The 23,603-nt window shown below is 50.2% G+C and overlaps 1 protein-coding gene across 4 annotated transcripts in view; it reads right to left on the reverse strand.

Annotated features, from left to right (window-relative positions):
• The window catches only part of EPHB2 (EPH receptor B2), an 86,874-nt gene extending 68,936 nt beyond the window's left edge, over positions 1–17,938 (reverse strand). For all 4 annotated transcript variants that reach the window (XM_085305173.1, XM_085305171.1, XM_085305172.1 and 1 more), the window contains exons 1-2: positions 17,873–17,938; positions 11,975–12,659 (exon numbers count right to left, since the gene is read on the reverse strand). In XM_085305173.1, the coding sequence (XP_085161299.1) occupies positions 11,975–12,659; positions 17,873–17,929 (742 nt within the window). In that variant the 5' untranslated portion in view covers positions 17,930–17,938. The remainder of the gene's footprint in view (positions 1–11,974; positions 12,660–17,872) is intronic.
• Positions 17,939–23,603: the final 5,665 nt, after the last annotated feature.

Here is a 23,603-nt window from a genome sequence, read left to right on the forward strand (position 1 = left end):
ATATTTAACCCACTTAGGTACTCTACGCTGTCCTGCTGGGCACCAACCTGAATCCTTATATTCTGCATATCCCATGAAGATACGTGTAATACGTTCAGCAACAGTTCTCATGAAAAACAGGGAGAAAGGTGGAACAGCATGGTGGAAATTACTGGCAGATGTCTGAAACCAAACATCCTCGCTACGCTACGCAGATAGTCCCCATGTCTCTGCAGATTGCCTCCTGGAGAGCTGCTGCCATAAAAAGGTAGATATCACGCATTTAATGGAGTGTGTTGTTTGCTGTTTGACAAATATTATCTCTTACTACAACTTCTTCAAAAGTTACTGCAACTTCTTCAAAAGCCATCCAGACTGGGAGAACAGACATTTGGAGCAAAACATGCACATTAATCTACTTTTATCAGCTTTACTTCAGACTGCACTTTCATTCTTAATAATCTTGAGGGCTTAGGCATTTTGATAGTTTAGGATGAATAAAGCTTTTTTTGCACAACTCAGAATCACATGTCTATTCTACCATTTATCATTCACTCTATTCCAGTCCTCTATGACAGCTGCAGGTGATAACGCTTTGGAAGGAAATTGCTAACTTTGGTTTCAGAGTTAAAAATTGTCTTCYTGAGCAGAGAATCTCCTTGAGCTCTAAGTGTGACAACAGTCTCAAACTGCAGCAAGACTTCTCAAGCGTGAGCTCATCTTTGAAAAACCATCGACATCCAGCTATCGAAGAGGCAGATATTCCTTCAAAAGGTTATTTTGAATTTGCCTCTTTACTTATAGGAGTTTTTTTCTAGCTGTCTCCCACCAAACTTGTGGGGACCTACCTGGAGTCCCTGCATCTGTGACTCAAGCACGTGCTTTCTGGGCCCCTCAACCCTTGCTGGTCCCTGGCTGTGAGTGCAAAATGGCACTGTTGCATCCACAGGCTACCTTGGAGGGGTGAGCACTCCTCAGAGCACCCTCCTACAGACAGGTCAAGCCAGGCACAGTTTAATCTCTCATCAGCGATCTGTCTCTGAGCATGGGATGCGTTGCACCACACCCTGCATTCCTCTCCAGTCCTGTGCCCCTGGGACCTAGGCTAAGCACTGTATTTATTTGAAAATTTATTTCAGCCGTCACAGAAAATGAGATCTGCTCGAATGCAGCCTCGTACGTTTGCGAGCGGGAAATAAAGCCCTTGCCATTTGCGGCCGGCAGCGCCCAAGTTTATTGTGAGTTCAGCCCGGCAAAATCATCGGTCATCATTTGCAGCCCAGCACAGAAGCCTCAAATGCAGACCAGGTCTCTGCTAGCAATGTAGCACGGCGTTATCTATGACTTGCCGTTTTGGCTGTATTTTAACACAATGTGATGCCGTTCTGGTTGCATTCACTTAACACAAAGGCAACTTTAGGGGCATCTGCTGTTCTGCAAATGCTGCAAGTTTCCCAGTCCCTCTGGCAGGCTGAAATCCCGAGAGTGGGTTCTTGGAAAAGTCTTTCAAGTTTACAACAGAAGGAGCAAAACTAATATTCCCAGTTTAACTCCAAGGGCTCCAGGAGCACCCTTGGCACGTGCTAATTTAACCCACTGAAGCAAGGAGGAGTCTTTTCCCAGGCCTTGCTTCAGAGACCTGGAAAGGTTTCACAGGAGTCGTCTATCTACAGAGTGCAATCTGTTCACGCAGGTCCCTGTTTTGGGTGCGTTCCTGCAAATAAAAGCTCCCTGGATGCGGGAAGAGTGATGCACTGAGCTGGTACCTTCTGCTCTCAGTATGATTTTCTCTGTCTCTTAACAGGATGCTTTCCAAGACCTGCTCACACTTGATGCTGTTTCCTTTTTTCCTGCCTGCAAGACCAGCTCTTCCGCAAGTTATTAGTTTCCCAGACGCTAAGAAACAGTCTCCCCATTTCTAGGCAGACGCGAGAGCCCTCACGGCCCCCATACAACCAGCACAGCTAACAGCAGGACGGCAGAAAACCTGAAAAACGGTGCAAGAAAAAGCGATTTCCGCTGCTTAACGCAGCACAGCGCCCCGAACGCGAATCCCTCGAGAGCGACGTCAGGGCCGCCGGGGCCGAAGAGCGCGCAAAGACGGGTGAAGCTTCCTGGGAGGGAAGAACGACTGCCGTGCCGGTCCAGAGCCTCTTCCGGCTGCGAAAGCATTTCCGACGGAGTCATAAGCCGTCCCAAGCACGGCACGCGCGCGCCGGAGCCCTGCCTTSAAATACCTGGTGGCCAGCTCCCAAAAGTTCGCTGAGCTGCGCTCCTTCTTTCTTATTTTAACACCTTTTCAAGCTTTTTAGCTTTTTTCTTTTTTTGGTTCTTTTCTCAGAAACTAGTTCCCCAAATGCCTAGGAAAATAAAACAGAACAGCAGAGGGGATGCCTTAGGCTAACTGTGCTGCTTTCATTGCATTTCTGCTGGCTTTTACCGTGATGTTTGCGGAGCTCCTTCCTAACGGTGTTTAAATTGTAATTCCTGCTCGCATGAGGAATGGGAAGTGCCGATCACTGTCGTGGAACTTACGGTCTCCTTTGAAAATCACAGCACATGAAAGTGTTGTGTATTTTGCTTGGCTTGACCTAATTTCATATTGTTTGAAGTTTGGTGTGCATAAACACAGCCATCATGCTAGCTATGAAACATTTTGATTCCATTTCCTAACCTTTATGGGGATTTTTATTCATACTTTCCAGCAATATACTATGTTTCTAAGGCATATGGGGAACAATATAAAGTTTCCCCAGAGCTAATTAAGCTAATCATGACTTCGAGATTAAATAGTCTGTATGATTTTTACCTTGTATTGCCAAAATAAAACAAAATACTGAACTCTTGCAGGGTGATCATCTGACATCAAACTAGCTTCAAACCGGCAGCTTTCCTTGCAGAGAACATCTGAGGATATTTCCCAAAATTAAATGTTCATAATCATCTCTTGGTTTTGGCCTGACTCACAGAACAGCTTCAAATGGAAAACACCATCGTCAAGAGCAGCATTTGGTCCAGTTTTCCTTCAGTTATGTATGATGAAGAATATGTTCCTTCTGCCCCATAAAAATCCAGCCCCATGCTAAACCCAGGGAGAAACCCTCATCCCCTCCCAGATCTTTGAATGCCTTGATTCCAACAAAAAGCTAAGGGCTATCGGTAGAAAACATGTTCACTTCATTTTATAGTCATAATGAGTTAAAATCCTGGAAGCCTGGGCCTGGATGCCAGCTATTCATTAAAAAAAAATAAAGAAAAAAAGAAAAAAAGAAGAAAAAAAAGAAAAAAAAAAGAAGAAAAAAGAAGAGGAGGTCTAAGAAGGTAAGCAAGAAAAAACAGAGAAACCCTGCTCTCCCACCAGTGTAAGCGTGGGGTGCTTCCAGAGAAGTCAACTGAACTATTCACATGGGTGTAGCAAGGAGAGGAATGTGATTTTTGATCCAAAATGTTTCCTGTGTAAAAATAAGACAGAGAGAGATTTTCTTATCTGYGCAGAACGTGAGCTCTGTTAAAACACTCACATTACAGCAGCGCCCCGGTCCCTGCACCCAAGTTTGCAGCCCATGAGGGACACTCAGTGCATGCAAACGGGTCAGACGGGATGTTGTTTTTATTCCGATGGAGAAGCAATGACAYTTGGCCCTGCCTGGGTCTGCTCCCACCCATCTCCTCACATCGGCCCACTGCTCCTGACATCATGCTGTGCCTGGGGAGCAAGGAGTGGCCAAGCAAACTGCTGCAAATTAGGAAGGGGAAAAAAGACCTTCCCTACATCTCTGCTGGAGGAAGAGCTTGTGCAGCGAGAAGAACCAGCTCGTGCAAAAGGACTGCGGGAAGCACCAGCTGCGGTAGGTAGGTGGGTGCAAGGCAAAACTCCACTGCATCTCCTTGAGAAACCCTGGGATGACCATACTGGTGATCATTTCCAYCAGGGTACTGAGCAGTTTTGCTGGACCTGAGATACCCCCCTTTTTTCCCGACACTCCCTTTACGCAGAGGGCAATGAGACATGCCTTGTGACCTGCCCATGCGAACAAATCAGAATATGCTTTTCCCCTCCCCGCTTCCAGTGGAGTGCTCTCAGGGTTATCTTCTGTATCCTCCTCAGGTCTCTCCTATGCCTTCTCAGCAGGGCTAGGAGCACTCTAAAGCACTCCTGCTGTTCAGGAATCACACCTTGGCGACACGTGTTCTGGAAAATCTATTTTGATCCCTTTCTCCAAAGAGAAAAGGCCTTTGTGGAATGTCTCAGCCCATGCTATGTCTTGAAAACAAAGCAGTTCCTTCTAATCTCCTTTGCCTGCTTGCAGCCATGAAAGTCTAGTCCCTCAGAACCGGGATTTCTCATTGTGAGATGAGTTGTCCACCTCCCATCGTCTGCAGCAGAAGTCTTGCCGCATTCCTGGACTATCTGTGCCCCTCTTTGCTAGGTCACCATCCCTTGGGGCTTTGGATCTCCACAAAGAAAATGGCTCACAGTCCCACCTGTCTGACACTCGCTCGGCTCTCCCAAGCTTCCCTGGTCCTATTCTGATCTGCAGAAGCCTAATGCCATCCAGAAACGCAAAGGGAACAGGCTGCCATCCCCTCTGACTCTGCAAGGCACCAAACAGGCTCGGAGCAGTTAATACCGAGCAGCTGCAAAACCTGCCAAAGCCCTAATTGGATTCACAACATGGAGGGGTCAGCAAGAAGCAGGAGGGAGAAGAATCAAAGTGATGGAAAGAAAGACGCTGTATTCTCGCTTCCCAGACGGAGAGGGAGGAGAGGGAGAAGCCCAAAAAGCAGCATCCACAATGACACCAAGCCATCGCCGGCTGGGAGCATTCAAATTGTCAACAGCCCTGTAGAAAAGGCAGACAAATTCCTGTTTTGTACTTGGGAAGAAGCCAGGTGATGTAATCATCTTATAGGATGATGGTGAAATACTTTCCATTCCAGCAGTAACTCAAGATGTTGAATAGCAGCTACTAAAGTTAAACACTGTTAAATCAGTATGTCAGGATAGTGTCTACCTAAGAGTTTTTAGAGAGTTGGCTGATGAACCAGTGGACAGTTAACGTTCACTTTCCACATGCCGCGAAGTAGTGGGATGTTCCAGAGATGTAGGAAAAAGCTATTTGTTAAATGAGGCAGTCTTGACTATTTTAGGACTGCCACTCCAGCATCTGTACCAGGCAAATAAAGATGTGCCAGCTATGGGACTCAGTCAGTAAAGAATTAAAGGAAGGTAGCAGCAGACGTGAAAATCTATGTACATTTATGGAAAACAGATTAAGGCAAATTAGCCTCGTATGTTTTTTGATGCAATTACAAGTTGGGTTGGGAGAGGTAACAGCGTTAATGCAATGCACCCAGACTTCTGTAGAGCATTTCCCTTGGTAACACATGATATTTTATTCAGAAATTAGAGGGTCCACAGACATTGTGGGACATATTCAATGCATTAAAACTTGGCTAGCCAATACTGCTTTGCTCTGCAATCTCAGCAGAGAATTTGCAGTGAGCAGGTCTGTTTCTACTAGAGCCAACAGATTTGGTTCATGCCTCTGGGCTATTAAACATTTTTATCAATGACCCGGAGAAAGACCAAAATATTCCTAATAAAGTTAGCTGATGACACGGAAGTTGTAGTATGGTAAGTGCTGAAGAAGATGGGCAATCTGGATGCCTTGGTAAGCCATGCACAAGCAAGCAATACTCATTTCGGTACAAATACATGTCAAATCACACCTCCGGGGAAAGGATAGAGGCCATACGCGTGGCCTGCGTGCAGTCATGGCAGGAAGACTGTGGGTCACGGCAGGCAATCAGCTGAGCAAAAGCACCCCATGGCCAAAACGGCTAAAGCAAATATGGGGCATATAAACAAGGACATCTCAAGGAGGGAAGTCCACTCCAGCACTAAACTGATTGCTGTGAGAATCATGTTTACATCTGCAGTATGGTGGCTCCACCACTAAAAAAGCCAAAGGACTGGCAAGGGTGGGGAAGAGCTAATAAGGCTTGCTGGATATTTTACCCAAGAGAGAGCCAAAGGCTCACAGATTACTCTTAAATAGCCACACGGAAAGCAGCAATGTGATGATGAAGGACTTACTGGACAACGTTTGCCAAGGTCCAAATGTCTGGCATAGTCAGGTAGTGAGAAGGCTTATGCTTTTCACAGAGGATGAGAAGTCACTGGAAGAATTTAACAGATAATTCTCCTTCTCTGGAAACATTTACATCACAATTGGCTGTATCTGCTCTAGTTCAACCAGGAATGTTTTCTATAAGAATTTAATTACCCCTAGGGCCTTATAATTTATTAGCTGGGTCCAGCATTATCAGTGGAGGCCCAGAACCAAAACAGGCATGGAGCCATAAATAGCCCCTTATCTTCAAAACATCAGTACATATGGAACATGATTACAAGACAGCTAGAACATATCTTTCCCCAGCGCATCAGAAAGACCCCTCCACACATTCCCTTGCGTGCAGCCAGCCTATGTCCTGCCCTCAAATCCAAACACAAACAMAACACAGCTAGAACAGATTCGTATTTTTTTCACACAGCTCTGACATAGAGGAATAGCTCTGAGTCCTGGATATGCATCCGTACACGCATCACTACCTCTGTGCACCCTCTCCATACCCACAGCACACAGCCAGCGGGGTGCACAGCAGATCTACAGCCTCTCCACCGCCATCACAAGGCACGGCCTGCGCTCTCTGTTGAAACCACGGAGACCAGTTGTAAGTCTGGGCAACTGCGTAACACGGTCACAACCACACTGGACCTTAAGTATCATGCAAATATGTGTAGGGAAGCCCAGCAGGGAGCCTACCTGCCTGTAACATCCCTACCCAAACCTAGCAAGATAGTCTTGTACAACCTCAAATAGTGATTCCCCATGTATTAGTCTGCTATGACAACGATCTCAAAGGACATGCTTCTCTCTTTAGAGTTGGACTTGGGCTGGCTCGGTGTTGGAGTTGAGCCRGGCTGGTGGACTTGAGCTGAGTATTTGGTTGAGTCAGTGGTGAAGCCRGGCTGGGTCAGTGTTGGAGATAGATAGATCAGTTTTGGAGCTGAGCAGGGTTGTTGGTTGAGCTAGTCAGCTGGGTCAATATTGGGCTAGATGAGTGCTGGAGTTAGAGCTGGAGCTGGCTCAGCACCTCCATGCTCTCCATCTTGGCTCTCTCCCCAGGAGAAGGAAAGAGTAGGAGTATGGTGAAGAAGGTTCCCTTCCTGCCTCCCTTTTATGGTGTGACTTACTGTTGAACMCTCAGGCCCTTGACAGCAGTGGTCTGGATTCACCTTGAGCTGGAGAAGAAAAGGGGTGGCCAGCTGCATCCTCTACAGACCACCTTGGTGACCAGCCTCCTCCTCTTCCCAGCACACTACCGATCTCCCCACCCCACCATTGCTCCAAGTTCTCCCCTCCCCAGCAATGCTGGTGCCCCGAAGGAATGAAATAGTAGTAGGAAGGAACTGTCACACGGTCCCTTGTTATCACAGCATGACCAGGACTCCCTGTGCTCAGTGCTGTACAAATCCAACAAAGAAAAGGATGTCTGCTGTGAATGCAAGCGCCGCAGCTACTACAGTGATTAGATGTGTGGCCAGAAGTCCCCAGAAGCCGGAGGGAAGGTGGAAATGGGGGCATGGCTCAACACGTAGCGTCGGCAGGCAGTGACTGCTGTCTCCAAGCAGGCAGAGACCATCGCAGGCAGCGTTCGATTACAGTCCAGTCTAAGTAGAGAGCAAGGAGCACAATAGCTCTGCCTCCTCCGTCGCAGAGCAGAGCCAATGAATATGAGCGGCAGAGAGCGAAACGTGCTTAATATGCTGCATGGGAGGGACGGGCGGGGGGGGAAAGGGAGGAGGCAGCCCAGACAAAGAACGGGGAGATGGAGAAAAAAAAAGGCGAAGGCAGAGAGCAGGAGAAGGTGAAGCCAGGAAGCTGGGAGAGCAGAGGCTGGGCGTATGGAGACGGGAAGGGAAGCAGCGCAGGGAGGAGCGTGCTCCGAGCCCCTCGCCAGCATAACGGAAAGAAACAGGCCTAGCAAAATGAAAATCTCTTAACCACACAGAATTGTTAACTGCTCCCAAATCCTTTTGTGCTGGGGCTGCAAGCTTAGAAGAGCTTAAGCTGTTAGATGCATGAACTTCCTCCATAAATATCCCTTGTGTACACTGCTTTGAGCAGGCTCATACTGTATTAGCCAGATGAAAAGCCCAGCAGAGAAAATGAGCAGCTCTTCTCAGGGCCTTGCATCGGCATTGCGGGGCCAGCCGTCGCTTGGGATGCCCTTTTCCACTGAGATTTGTTAGCAGGGCAGCACAGGTGAGCGGCGTCCCCCACACTCCTTGCCATGTCCCATGCTGGCACGTGAGAGTATTTCACACCGAAAGCCAGCCCGGATTTGCTTTTGTTTTGCTTTTGGAAAGGGGCCCAGATTTCCTCCCACCCTTTGAAACACACACAAAAAAAAACCCTGCCAGCCACATGTACGAGCAAGTTCTCCACAGCAGACGGCTCATACGTTGCCTCTGCTGGGACCAGCAAAGACATGATGGGAGCAGCACAAGGATGAAGAATTGCACCCCCAGGTCCTTCCGGAGGTGAGCTGGGGAGGAGAGCCCTTTCATTGCCTTACTCAGCTGAGGTGAACAGCCCCTTTCCTGGGACCCCCTGGGATGCTGAGAAAGGATGGAGATGCTAAGACTCTCCCACCGTCTCTGCGGGGGACTGTGCAGCTCCAGTCACAGAGCCCCGTGCAGGAACGGCTCCWCTCGGCTGCAGTGCAGCCCCGGAGCCAGCTGCCCCAAGGAGACGGTGGACTGCAGGCCACTGCATGATTAATGACGGCAGGGAGCACAGAGCCGCACACACATAAGCACCGGCTGGAGAAACAGCTGCTGAGGTACCGGACCTCCCAAAATCCTGCTGCTGCGCAAACAAAGAGAAGACCCAGCCTCACTCCTGCTTGTTTGCTCCATCTCGAGCCCCCTCTCCTGCCCACTTTGCTTTCCCTGCTGGCCCCAGTAAGGCAGGCTGCAGAACTGGGGCTCTCTGAGGGAGGTCCTGGGTACCCAGAGCATGCCAGGCCCCACGGCGCACAGGGACTGTTCCCTGCACAGGGGGATCAGGGAGCCCATTTGAATGAGCTGCACCCCATGAGAAACCATAGCTGCATCAAAGCCAAGTGTTGCATTTTCATATTTTGTTACAGCAGTACTTTTAGCCCCAGGTCCTCTGAGAGGAAAGATGCTAGAGCAGAGAGATCCTGTTTGTCTCTCTCTCCATCCTAGACTTTCACGTCTGGTAGGGAGCTAAACCCATATCCTCTGCCTTCAGAGAAGCAGTTGTTCCCATCACCTAGAGCTCCATTCCCGATACATCCTGCGGCTGTTTGCTATTCCTGTGAGCAGCTACAGCTGCAGATGCGTGAACGTTCCTAGCTCAGTGGCAAAAGACATTCATTGGCCCAGTAGGGTCAAAGGAAGACTATGAGCAGGCCGGCCACCAGCAGGACGTGATGCCCTCTTCCAGGAGCAGGTGCATAGCACAACAGAGGTCTCCATCAAGAGCTTTACTTTGAGGCCTTTGGCCTCAACAGGTAACTATTTACCCACTTTCAAATTTTCAAATTTCCCTACGTTCTCCTCAGATTCTACTTTTAAATGTCTCCAGTAACTCTCATCCCTGTCCTAGACTCTAAGGATGAGCGCTCTAGGAGAAAGGACATCATAATCAGGTTTTAGCATCACTGCAGGTGCCTCTGGTCCATCCCTTGACACTAGGGCATCCTCTTGAGCCTAAAACATCTGTATAGGAAGGGGAATGTCCCAARCCCTGAGCCTCCCAGTCACTGCAGCACTGTACTCTGGTCTGGCCTTCCAAGGGAAGCCCAGGATCAGCTCTGCCTGCTCAGAGAAGTATGCTGGGCCACTTTGGCCATGAGGGCCCCTCTGTAGGCTGTGAGATACCAGAGAGACCATCATGACTATCCCACCTGCAGCCCCAACCAAATATGGCCACAGATTCTCCCACCTTCAGTGTGTTCATCTCTTCACAATCAGCATCCTCCTGATGCTTGCTTGATGCTACCAAGCCACCCCCTCCCGCAGCAAGGAGAGAGGAGACACGGCTCCTTCCTAGCGCACCATCCAAGGCTGAGCCTTGCCTCTACAATGCTCACTGCTGTATCTATAATTGATCTCAGAGAAATTCCAGCACCGCTCAGATTGTGCTGATGCTATCAAAACTGTAATGTGATTTTCATGCTCAATCAGGATGAGGAGGAAAGAGTTTGTTCACCAAATGCCATGATTTGCTCTTGCATGGTACAGCCACCGGTGCCCAGAGCACACGCAGCCTTTGGTCCTGTTCTGCAGCTCTTCCATTTCCCTAACYTTCCCATCAGCCCAGCAGCTCCTCTCTATCTCTCCTCAAGCTCACAWTGTGTTTCCTTCCCTTATACTGTCTGTGAGATTGAGGAAGAGAAAGAGATTGGTTTGGGAGCAGTCATTTCTGGGAAGGTGGCACAGGCAAGTTTGGARCACCACACACATTGCCAAACAAATCAGTATCCTGCCTTTCTTCTCACCCATCCCTGGAGTGTGTGACCCAATTTCCAAGAAAAGCAAGGCTCTCTGCCTTGGAAAGGCATGGTGAGTGTCCCAGGGCTTTAGCCAGGAGGTCAACCTGGGCTCAGTCTGGGCAATGTTGCACCAACCTCTATCCACACAGAGGTAATGGCAGAGACTRGGGATAAACTATGCTCTTTCTGTAGGACAGTATTGGCATCACGGCAGTCAGTCCAGTCATACTGAAGAAACAGGCACTTCCAGAGATGCTACTTTAAACATTTACCTTAGGACAGGAGACCTGTGGCTACAGAGGGAGCTCAGAGGCTCACCAGGATTCTTGTCATCCTGGCTCCTGGACCAGTTGGGTCTCACCAGACAATGCTGCAGCCAACTTGTTCTCTTGCACTGCTGCAAGATCTCTGGGTGTCAGGAGTCCTGCCCGCCTCACTCCCTAYAAAATTCAGCCTCATGCTGAGCTGCAGGGCATAAACAAAAGCAGAACCAGTTCCTACCGYGGTTCCCCATCCCTGTTTCTGTGCAACTAAACAGGGACCTCCATCTCTTTTCCAGATTCAAAGCAATTTCTCCTGGTTCCTTTGCCATCCCAGCCAACACTGGCATAGTCTTTGTTCAGTGTTCTGGGAGATGATCGCAGATCAGAAGCGCAACTCTGTGGCATAAACCACAGTACACGGCTGCACGTGTCCCTCCATGGCCTGGAGAGCATGAAAGTTACCACCGAAGGGCCTGCACCCTTGGACTCAGACACAGTGGTTCAGAGGACCCAAAGGTAATAAAGAGCCTCTGCAATGAATGGACAGGCCTGGCCACAACCTCCTGAGGCAGGAAAGAGGTGCAGAGGAAGGTCACAGAGGAAGCGAGTATCTGCACGCACACCGGAGCTGCGTACGGCTCTGCCCATCCGTTCATCCCATGTGCTCCCAGCGCTTTGTCCAGGACTGCTCTCCCTCTTGCTCCATCCCTGCCTCAGGAGGTCACTCCTAGGTTGATCATGCAGATTAAAGCTACAAATCCTAATTATCCACATGGAGCAGAGCCCACAGAGCCCAGGCCCTGGTCCAACTTGCCTCTCATGTCAGGAAGCAGGGCTGTAGCCTCTTCCTCCAAACTCCGGTCCCCGAGAGCTGGTGAAGGCACTGCTGCCTCCCGGGCAGGTGCTGGGAATCGCTGAGGCAGCGATGGCACAGGAAGCTGGCCCAGGGAGCAGCCAAAGGWTACAGGCTGTCCTGTCACCCCAGGGGCAGGGCACAGCCACTAGGCAGGTCAGGGCCCCTAAATGTGACAAAGAGCTCCTCAGCACCCTGGCCAGAAGATCCTCCAAGCCCTAATACACGACAATCTGCCACAGCAATGAGACAAGCCCATAAAGCAAAAAGGAAGATAAATAGTTACCTCTGCAGACGGTCCCATTCTCCACTGATTCATAACCTGCCCTGCACATGCAGCGGCCAATGGGCACCAGCCACTCGCCATCCCCGTTGCAGTACAGCTTGATGGGCACGTCCACCTCCTCCGCGTTGGTGATGCATGTTCCCCGGGCTGCCACCAGCGAGGTGCTCTCTGCTCCTGAGAGGGTCTCTTGGAAAACAGCCCCGTTCTGGATCACGCGGGGACACTTGCGGTAGAAGACACGGACTGCAATCAAGGACATGCAGCCTCCATAGTCCTGGAAGGCTAGGTAGAAACCATTCTTGGAGACAGGCCCAAAGCTGCGCACCTCAGTGTTAATCTTCATCACCCGGCCACCTAGGTCCACCTGTGAGAAACTCTCATCGGCAGCAATTGTGTCTACCTTCATCCACGGGTTTTCCATCCAATTGGGAAAAGTCTTGGTGGCCGAGTCAAAGTCTGATTCATAGTAGTAGAGATTAAAAGTCTCCTTACATGAGCCTGGAACATTAGGGATACTGCTGCAGTCCCGAACAGAAAATTTCATCTCTACATGGATGCGGTGGGCACCCCGCCTCCGGATGTACTTGGTCCGGAGCCAGTTGTTCTGGCTGGATTCAAAGACGTTGCACACCTGGTAGGTGCGGATTGTGTTCATGTTCTCGTCATATCCACTCACTTCTTCCCACTGCAGATGGGACACAAAAAGTCACTGGGCGGCATTGAAATGACATTCACAGGACTAAGTGTGAGCTATGYCCCCATCTGCTCCGCTGCTTCCCAACCCTGTTGTGTGTCATATGGGCAAGCTGCACTAGTACATACTGTGCCACACCACATCCACACTAGCAAAACAGTATGGATTCAGCCCCACCAGCACTCAACAAGTTGCCCAGGCACTCCAACACTGCACACCCTGCCAAATGCCCCATACTTATGAGGTTCCATCCCGATCCTGCATGGTTTGACCCAAATTGCATGCAAGACCTGCTCAGCCCAGTAAGGCCAGTGCAACTCAGGTCCTAGGCAGACCTCAGGACTGCCTCGTTGTCAGCGGTTTTCTATCTACCACCATACTTGCTGCCCAAAAGGATGGTAAAACCAGTGCCAGAGCACAGCCCCCTCTGCGCGTGGCACTGGTGGGGCAGGGCACGGCACGGCCACGCATTTCATCTGCAAGCAGTAATGTCTTTCGCAGGGGCTCTCACCAGTAGGCTATACCGTACTGCAAAGGCCTCTTAACTGCACAGCCTCGTAGTAAAGTAACACGATGCCTTTAGCAGATCTATTCCCACCGGGGCCACTACGGTTACAAATGTGGCAGACAGAACCTGCTTTCTCAGGAGTTCATAACGCGACTGTAAAACCTCCTTCGAGGCTGGAGCTTGAATATTAGTGCAAGGTGCAGACTAACGGCGTGCCAGCAAAACCACTCTCCAGACTGTGACAGGGCAGTGCCTTGCAGCAAGAGAGCCAGCAGGAGAGGGCAGCTGAAGAGCTGGAGCTCGCTGGACCTCCATCCTGCCCCATTAGCTGGCAAAGTGAAGCAGAGCCCAGGTGAGGGGGCAATCTGTGCAGGGAGGACCTCTGCCATCCACTGAGAACCCACCTGCACGTTTCACAGCAGCCACGGGACCGACTGATGGGCACTGCACGTTCGCTGCTTTTGTAACACGTGAACACAAAAATGTGGCCACCAAGTAGCTCTGGCTCACTTCCCTCCCATAACCCAATGAAACACCTCAGCCCTAGAGCACTTCTCGTTGCCCTTCCCTTTCCAAAATCAACCCCATCCACTAACCCAGCAGGTCTTACACCTCTGCCCTGGAGCTATTTCATGCCAGTTGTGACCCTGACCACTGTGTACTCATAGTTCAGAGACTTTAAATGCAGTGCTGCTGGCAAAACTGCACTAAGACCTGCAAGACAAGCCAACCGTGGCCTTTCCTCAAAGCCAGGAAGGCAGGTTTATGGGAGTCAGGTGCTCCTATTGAATACCAAATTCCCAAACAAGCAATGCTGGGCTAGATCCATCTAGTAGCCCTCGTCCCTGCTCCTACATGGGCCAACTCATTTTGGGTTCCCTCCTGCAGGTGTGCTACACGACAAGGCCTCAGGTACAGGCAAGTCCCTTGGCAGGAGTGACAGCCATTTTAAAGTGCACCTTGGGGATGTCCTATGAGCTGTGGCACCATGGTAAATTCCTTCTGACCAGGTAGCTCAGAGCTGGAGTATTTCCCAGGCCAACAACCCTGATTTCCCCATAACTGTTCGCTCTCCAGACTGGTCCTGCTCAGCTCCCTGCCCGTTCTTCAGCCTTATTTCCCAAACCTTTCAGTGCTTGTTGCTGCCTTCATCTTTTCATTCCTTTGCAGAACRGGGGAATTTCAGGGCTGATACCCATAGGGCTCTAGCAAGTTTCCTGTGGTTGAGGATCACTCACCAAATAGCGTGGCCGGACCTCCTGGGGCAGCTTGCACCACAGAGAGGTCTTCCAGGGAAGGGTGAGGGAGAAGGATTCTCTCTCTGTGTCTCAGGCTTGGTAAAGCATTGCCTTGGAGAGATGTATCAAGGGCCCTAATGATCCSAGGGCGTGAGGAGAGCAAATACACAGGATTCCCCTGCCACCCAGCCCTTTGCCCCCTCCTCCATCCCCAGTTCCTGCAGTTTGGAGGTGGRGACAGAAGCAAGGAGGAGAAACCTGTGAAAGCTTAAGGAAATCTCCCTTGGAAGGAACTGCCAGGCCATATGGCAAAGAAATCATAGTACAGCAGGACAAGCAGGTTACGCACCAGGCAAGGGCAGGGCTGGAGCCTGTAGCCCAGCCACCAGCGTCATTCATCTGTGGCAAGCACAGATGGGAAAGGGCACTTACTGGGAAGAGAGTGTTTCATCTWCCTCAGCCTTTGCAGGAAAGCAGAGCATCTCCCTGCGCTGACCTCTCTCCACCCGCACCACCCCATGGGCAAGGCAGGAAACGGGGCTCCCGAGCAGCAGGCACCAGCAGTGAGGCTTTACAGAGGTGCCCAAGAACCAGCTGCCCATGAAGAGCCGGGCAGAGGACTGACCCCCTTGTGACACCGATGAGAGACACGTTCCGCTTTGCTTGGTGTGAATGGAAGGGATTTGGGGCCAGTTAACATGTGACACGATCCCAGCCAGCTGGAATGGCTTTTTTTATGAACTTGTTCACAAACCTGCTCAAGTGGAAGTCAAGCTGTTTCCCATGGACGTGAAATCTGATGTGCAGAGCAGAACCCTGCCCTGGAAGCGGGACTGCAATACCCAGGACAGGACAGAGGACCGGAGCAAGAGCCAACATCAACATCGGAGCCAGCACCAATCCCAGGACCGAGGTCTTTTAGTGAAAACCTTGTGCAAGCAGAGCCTTCGCTGCATCCCCAGCCCTTGGGCCTGGGGGCGGCCTCACAAGGGCCTTCGGCCCCGCAGAGGGAGGCTCGCGAGATGAGAGACAGATTGTTCTTTGCGCATCGAGGCTAACAACCGAGCAGAAGGCTGTCAGGGAAGATCCCYAAACAGCTCCAACCGTTTCTGACCGGCAGTGGCCGCAAATCTGCTACCGTTGCTGGGGAAAGGAGGACAATATCCTTYGAAAACGCAGCAGGAGAGCGGGGGAGTGTTTGCTTTATCCTGCAGAAAGAAATCTGGCGGTGGTGGAAAATTGCAGGAGGATCTCCCAGGTTTTGGGACACAGGTTGGGAGTACATGGGATAATCCAGGACAGAACAGAGGCAAACAGTTGGTCTCCTTGCCCTGCCTCCAGTGTGKTTTTTCCTTGCCTGTACTGCTCCTGACACCAGCAGCCTCCCCAGCTGCAACAGTGTGCCAGCCACCAAGATCCAGGGATGCCCACTACCTGCCTGTCCCCCATGCACTCCTGCATGGCTCTGGTGGGAAGGACTCAAGACACAAGTCTGATGTGCTCAGCCCCGGCCAGGCAGGAAGATCACGTGGTGGAAGGAGAGCCTCCAGCACGACGCAGGGTAGGAGCACGGTGTACGTGATGTCCCCCATCACAGGTACAGGATGCAGGAGCATCTTCCGCTGACCRCAGGGCTGGGAAGGTGCAGTGCAAGAGCGATACTGCTCCTGTGCTGGGCTTTCCAGCCAAGCTCTTCCCTGCATTGCTGCTTCAGAGCTGCTGGCACCGCTGGCTGAGCTAATCCCTTCAATGCCCCACTCCAAAGCTCCCTTTTCTCAGCTGGGAGAGAAAGTCACCCCCGTGCCTCAGCCCCTGCGCTTCCTCGGCGCTTAATTAGAAGCCTCTCCCTTTCTCCTCGCTCTCTAATTAACATGCCGGGAACTCAAAAGAAGAAGGCAGCACAATAATACGGAGAGACGGCTTCCAGCAGGCCCAGGCCTCATTACCGCGGGGCTGGGGGAGCCGGGAGCAAGGCTGGCTTTACATATGGAAAACCCGCAAACAAGAAAGGCTGGGCGAGGAGAGAAAAAGACTTGACCTCTGCTCTCGCCTATTGTGCGCCCATCATTTCCCTTTGGCAGGCCGGTCCCCGGGACCTGGCGGAGCGGCTGGCCCTCTGCGAGCTCCCATGCTAATAGGCGAGCGCGAGCCTTTATCATGATGATGGGGGACCGGTGCCGGGAGCTTCGGCGCTCGGGCACCGGCAGGTCAGCTGGCCCGGCGCGGGGCTGGCCGGGGCGCGGAGGGGAAACCTCTCCAGCAGGGTTTAATCTCCTTGACGGAGGCTTTTCTCTATGTTTTTTTTTTTTTTTTTTTTGCACTTCTGCCAACCCAGCTCACGAGGCTGCGTCTGGAGCACGCCGGCGAGGGGCCTGTCAGTCCCGCGGTGCGAAAGGCAAAGCTACGTCTTCATCTGGCGCCCACCGAGGGCGGGCGGCAGGTCCAGGGTGATGTAGCGGTGCGGGAAGCCTGACCACGGGGAGGTTTTCATGCGTTGGGGGCGCAGGGCAAAGCAGGGCATGGGCAGGACTCAACCCTCCTGCCATACCAGACTGGCCAGTCCTTCCGGACCCATTGCAGACCTGGACCTGCTGGACCTGGCCCAGGAATGCAAAAAAATAAAAAAATAAAGAAAGAAATCCACGGTGATATGGGCTGCCTGCACTGGCAGGGTGCAAGGACACAGAAGAGGAAAGGAGAAGCTGCAGGCAGGGTGGTGGGCTGAGCCATCTGGTCCATGCATGAAGAAGGGAAACATCTCTGAGCCGGACTTTGGCCTGGCTCACTAAGGCCCCGTGGGCTAGAGGGCAAGCACAACGCTGAGCTATGCTTACGYAGCTTGGGTTGGGGCATTGCAGAGGCATCTCTTCAACTCCACCCCTGCCACCCAGAAAATCAGTGCTGGCCAACGCCCTGAGCCAGTGGCAGAGARGGACCATGTCTGGAAGGGATGCCCAGGATGGTGGCTCTGAGTTGCTTCCCTCTGCTGCGCTCTGAAAATGCTCCGAACCACCTAGATGCTCCACACTTAACCAAGTGGCTGCTGYTTCTGCAACCTTGAGGACCAGCTTTCTGACCCTTTTCTGAAATACTGATGGGCACTGGGATAACAAGTGAGACTCTGGGGATAAACAACATCGGTCTTTGCATTGCATTCCTCMCTCTCCTTGATTTTAAAGTGACTGTGGGCCAGTTTTAAAGACAATCATGTTGCCCTGATGCTGTCAGGCGAGGATTATAGTGCTCCAACACTGGGGTATTTTTTAGACATGTCACCGCCTAGAAAATTACTGGAAACCTCAACTGTCCTATTTTTGTGTGCTCTTCTCACCATCTCTTTTCACATAGCCAAAGCATTTTGGATGAATTTTGTTGAACAATCAACACGTTCGCTTGTTCAGAGACCCCGTGGCTGCCGATCTGGCTCCCGGCTCCCATAAAGTCATAGGATAACTTACCCCTGAGGGAGGATGTACCGTCCAGCCCAGCTCTGCCGTTGCCGTTGTGGAGTCCATCAAGGTCTCTGCAAGAAGAAAGCAAAACAAGGAGTCAAGGTGGCAATCTGAGCAACGGCCTCTGTTAGGTTTTGCCTAACAACAAAGTCTACAAGGGTGCAGCACGCCAGCCACAACTAGCCCAGATGTTGCCTGCTCAGTGCTCAAATAGATGCAGTGAGTGAGAGGCCAGGAGGAACTGGAGCAGCTTTTCTCCTCCCCCTGCCCCTGCTGGGACGCAGGCACAGCTAGCTCAGGAGCACCGAATCAGTCCCCACCAGACACAGGCTGTTGTCAGACTCGGTGATGCCTTGGAGCCCATGCTCAGCCAGGGAGGAGCCTGGCGTCCGTCCCTCTGCCACATTTGCTTCCTTCACGTTCTCTGTTTAGTGGGAACTGGCCCCCTCGTTTCCTGCAGTACATGGAGTGGAACGTGCTCTTCTGAGCACCAGCTCAGCTGGAGTTTCCTCTTTAAAAACCAAAATCAGGATATCACAGCCTGGGAGAAGTTCTGGAATCGTAGATGAGCAGCCCCAGCCTGGACAGGGTGTCTCCTTTAYCCTCCAGTTACAGACCTGCCAACATTTGTAGGACATTTTTTTTCAGTGCTTTGTATGGTAGGCAAATCCTCAGCAATGCTGTAGCACACAGGAAGGAACAGAAGTTTAAGGACTGGCAGTACTTAAAAATTAAACTAGCATTAAGCTGATTTTCTTGGCAATTTGGGATGATATAGGTCAGATGCTGCTACGGCCAGCGAGCATGAAGAAGAGAAAAAGGTTTCTTAGATCATGCAGRCAGTGATGCCTTTGGAGAGCGCTTTTTGTCCTTCCTACAGCTACTCACACTTCCAGGATTTAGGCTCTTTTTTAGCTATTAGTTTGCGTAATCACACCGGCTGACAGCAGTAGATGGGCCACTCATTCAGGTTCTGGTCTGTTAATACTCCAGCTAGCGCATTTAGGTGTTCCCCAGCCAAGGCTGGTGAGGGCCATCTGGCCTTATCAGAAATGCATTCGACAAACACTTCCACGAACGGCCAAGGCATGGTGGCTCAGACATGGCAAGGAGATACAAAAATCCAGCCATTGCCAAGTCACGAGTGTCCCAAAATGTCACCCCTCCAACATGAAAGACGGAGCAGTCGGAGTAATTCTGTTTTCCGTAGTCAGAAAACTTAACTTCAGGTCTGTACTGGAGTATTGCATGCTGATACAGCACTGTGATTTTCTGCCTGGGTCTGATGTTTTGATAAAATTGGACAAAACTACATATTCCAATGTTTAGAAAATGTGGGTTAGAAAGCCTAAAGGCTTCTCCACACTGAGYCTAGGCTTGGGAAAAGTGTTAAGCTTGCAGGAAAGACAGTGCTAGGGGCAGCCTTCGTGAAGCGATGCTGTAGCTCAGGCTGAGATGATGTGTGCAGGAGAAATTATAACCCTCTGCTCAGCAGGAGCAATGTGAATCAGCACCAGATTTAGAGTGCATGTGCAAGGATACTGGAAAACATCCATTGCATGCAAAAGCAAGACACAGACACAAATTCCAGCTTGCATCTTCCCTTTTCCTGACCTCCTGGTTAATGTGCAATGGACAGGGGGACATGAGGAGTACAGTTTTAGGGCTCTACTGCTCTCAATACAAAGCATTTTCTGTACAACCTCGAAATGATATCTCTTCCTTCAGGCTTTGCTAGGACAGGGCCTGATTCCAACTCCATCAGTCTTATGCTGAAAATAAAATGTTAGTAATGCTGCATGTGCTACCCAGGCTTGTCATGGGACCTGGCCAGAGACGAGGGCTCAGGGCATGTAGACACTCCTCTGTAAGGAGTCACTGTGAGATGACGATGTATATAGCAGCAGCATCTACCCCTGCCATTACCCTCAACTGCGGTACCAGGGAAATCACATATTTCCTTCAAAGGAAACATTGCTGCGCTCAAAGCCTGGGGCAACAAGATCACCATGTTGCAGGAGGTAACACAGAAAATGGAAAGGGACTGCTCAGCAGTTTGGCCAAAGCCCTAAATGCTGACCTTTGGCTCCGCTTGAGTTATGCTGATAAAAATCCCTACTTTTGCGGAATATCGAAAGGCTTCTTTCATCCCTGGCAGACAAAAAATGCTCCAGTAGCATCTTGTCTCACCTCTGATCTTTGCAGAGATGGAAGACAAAGGGGGATGTGCAGGGAGGGCAGGAAATTAAAAGTACATGCAGCTAGTCAGAAGGATCCTGCCCTTCAGCCACTGYCCCTGCTACAGTCATATGGCTACAACCTCACTACAGCTCTAACAAAGTCATTGCCAGGCCTAGGGCTGCTGAACACAGAAGAGTCCTGGATGTACACACACATCCATCCATCATCATCTTGCTCACTGCAAGCTCGACCAGGAGAGCCCCTATATAGACCAGATCTTCAGCCACCGTGCTGTGGACCCAACAAACAGGGCTAGATCCCATGGTTGAAGCACGGATGGAGAGTAACTGGCTGCGACTGGAAGGATGCCATCTCCTATTGCTGCTCCTGACCACCAAAAAAACCAAGCATCCTGCCACGAATCCCAGAAAGCATCTCTACCTTCTCCACTTGCACTGTAAAAGGGAAGGAAGAAAGGATCTACGTGAGCAAATCCATAACTTTCAGAGTCAAGGCTGAATGTCCAAACGGAGAAATGGTTGTTGTTCAACCTGCTGAATAGCACGTGAGGCACGTGAACTCTGTTTTCCCATTAGCAAGCCAAGAAGTGCCTCTGCATAGATATGCTACTTGCACCTACTTCTAGCAGTAAATCATTTTCAGACTGTTGGTTGTTCATTACTCCTGGTTAGAGCCAGAGGTTTCCAGTTCACAGGAAACCAGCATTTCAAAATTTGGTTTTATTCCAAAAACAAAAAGCAAAAATAGTTCTTCTCAAATTTTCCCACTAAGGAGAGTTCTGGAAAACAGCTAGCCCAGAAGTGTTGTAATTTCAGATTTATGAAATTTCTTTATAAAGTGAATATTTTCTTCCACAGTTCAATGATAGTGTTTATTTTTCTGTCTTTTTCATTAAAATCCCTGAGACACTTTGATCTAAAAAGAAAATAAGATTTTTCACGCATTTCAAGCTAGAAGCTGCATTTAATTTCTTTTAAAAAACCTTGAACTTGTTACTTCATCTTAATTATTAGTGACAGTGGTGTGTAGTGACTATATTAATAGCAGTGACCATTGTGTAAAAGAAGAAATTCTCTAAAATAATATAAATAATTCTCCCAATAAAAATAATATTTGAAGCATTTTGAAAAACTTGWTATTCAATTCAACAAAAACTTGGGGCAACAGAATTTTGCGCTCAGCACGCTCCTGCAGAGCCTGTTCCCCATAGCCCTTTCCACTGATCCTCCACCCCAAGAACGGCACACCTCCTTGGAGCTGGTGTTTCTACCTGTACCAGTCTGATGCCATCTACCTTTCACATAAGATATCAAGGGGTAGAAATCTACTTGTTTCAAGTAGGTTTCTCCAAAGGTCAATTGTCCTCTCATAAAGATCTTCAATTCCTTTTAGTCTGAATTCAYGCTTTTCAGCTGCCAGCTATTAGATTTCACGTTAGTTTTATGAAGACTCTGCTATCTAAACCCTCCTTCCCTTGTTGGTGTTTTAGGCTTGCAAATGAATCATCTCTCAGCCCTTCACCAAGACAACAAAGCAAACTGAATTTCCTTTTTATTTCACCCTGAAACAGGTCCCTTTCTCCCATTTATTAACCTTCTTTTTGTAGGGTAGATCCCAAGACTGCTCTCCTCAGTGCCCACAGCTGTAACATCCCTTTTTGTCTATCTTGCACACTTTTCTAGCAAATTGTTGCCCTGGCTAAAATCCAGGAAACATCTGGAGATCAGTTGACATGCTAGCGCTTAGCAGCAGTTGCCTGAAATCCAGAAAATTATGGATAACTGGTGCCCAGGAGTTAGAGTAAATCTGGTTAGCTGCCCTGACTGCAGAAATGCTCTTGAAGCCCGGCTAGTTTTTGATGGTGGTGGTGGGTTTGCTTCCTCATATGATGGCTGATCTCAAAACACACTAGGATGCCTTATTGCCTAAATAACGGTCTGCTTGTAGACATGGCCAAGAGCATCTCATCCCCTTCACCTGAGCTCAGAGAGGCCATGTGACACCCCCGCCTCTCCAGAAAACTTGCTGGCTCACTCCTGAGAAGCTATTTATTTCCAGAAAAAGTAAGCRTATCAATTCACACATTTCTTCAGAAAACATAATCAGGAGTGATATCCAGCGAATAAAYGTATTTCTTGGCTGCAGGGAAGCCTCCTTCCACAGGTTCAGAACTGCTCAGGTCTCTACAGCAACAGGCTGTGGCAGGCAGGCAGCGTTAGGAAGAAGAACATCCCATCCCGCAAATACTAGCTCTGAGTCCAAACTAGCGACCAATAGAACCAAAATGTTTAATAAAGTCAGACAAGGCCTCACCTCCCAGCTCAGCTGCAGAAAAGAAAGGCTGAGATTCCCCCAGAGTCTATTTTTCCTTCAATTGGATGGGGTTTTATTGCTGCAGGAGCATTGAGGAAGTTCATCAGAGAGGACTTTGAAAGGTGATTGATTGTGGTCTGTAAGGMTCTACACTGGAAGAAAGCAGCAGCAAACAGAGAGCTCCTTAGCCCATAAGGGAAATTGTAGCTACATGCTTTGCCTGGAAGCTAAACCCAGCAACTGAAAATAAGATACTATTTCTAACAGAGAAAATAATCACCCCTGAAGAGCAATTGCCAAGAGATGCAGATCTTATACCATTCATATCCTTTCCCATTCTGTGTAAGCCAGGAGCTAGATAAGCACATGCTGCAGGACACGTGCTGGGCAGGAGGTCACCCTGGCACCTTCTGGCCCATGAAGGTGTGATAATCCAGGAGGCATGCATGTTCACATCACTGACCTCTCTAGGCAGATGGGTGACTCTCCTCTGGTCCCCAAGAAGTCAGTCATACAAAGACTTGATACAGGCCCACATCAGATGTGATGAGCCCCAAAGAAGGAGAAACTACCATCCTCAAGAGACAGCCCCTTCACCTGCAGTGGTCCCAGAGGAGCTCTCCCCACCATCACCAGCCCCTTGCAACTGCTGCACTAGCAATAATGCAGGGTGGGCTGCCAGGCCCAGATCTCACCAAGGAGGTTTCCAATCCTACCTGCAGACTGTCCCTGTGTTCATACCCTGCTGCAGACACCCAACAGGATGAGCTCCTTCACCTGCAGACCACGATGATAGCCCAACTTCTGCATCAGCAGCACCAAGCCTGACTGTTAGCACCCGAAAAAACGGTGGGGGGGGGGGTTGCTGCCTGCTGCAGCCAGCATTTCTCTATGCAAACTCATCATCTTGGCTCACTGTCACCAGCTGATGCTGCCACCCTGCCAGTTTGGCAGCTCTGATGCCATCCGAATCCCAGGGTGGGTGCTGGTTATCGGGAGATGTCTTGGCAGGTCTGGATGCATGTGGGGCTCATAAGGACACCCGTGGCATCCCGGACAGAGCAACCCTCTGGCACTGACAGCGATGAGCACGGCGCAAAGCCCTGGGGGAGTGGCAGCAACGGGTGTCTGGCCACCAGCCCATCTCTGGTGGCTGGCGATAGCTGCAGCTCAGTGAAATGCTCTCGCCGGAGCAGCATTTTCTCAATATTGTTGTTTGCGT

This window comes from Rhea americana, unplaced genomic scaffold (assembly GCF_003343005.1).
Source record: "Rhea americana isolate MKP2758 unplaced genomic scaffold, rheAme1 scaffold_217, whole genome shotgun sequence".
NCBI classification, from domain to species: domain Eukaryota; kingdom Metazoa; phylum Chordata; class Aves; order Rheiformes; family Rheidae; genus Rhea; species Rhea americana.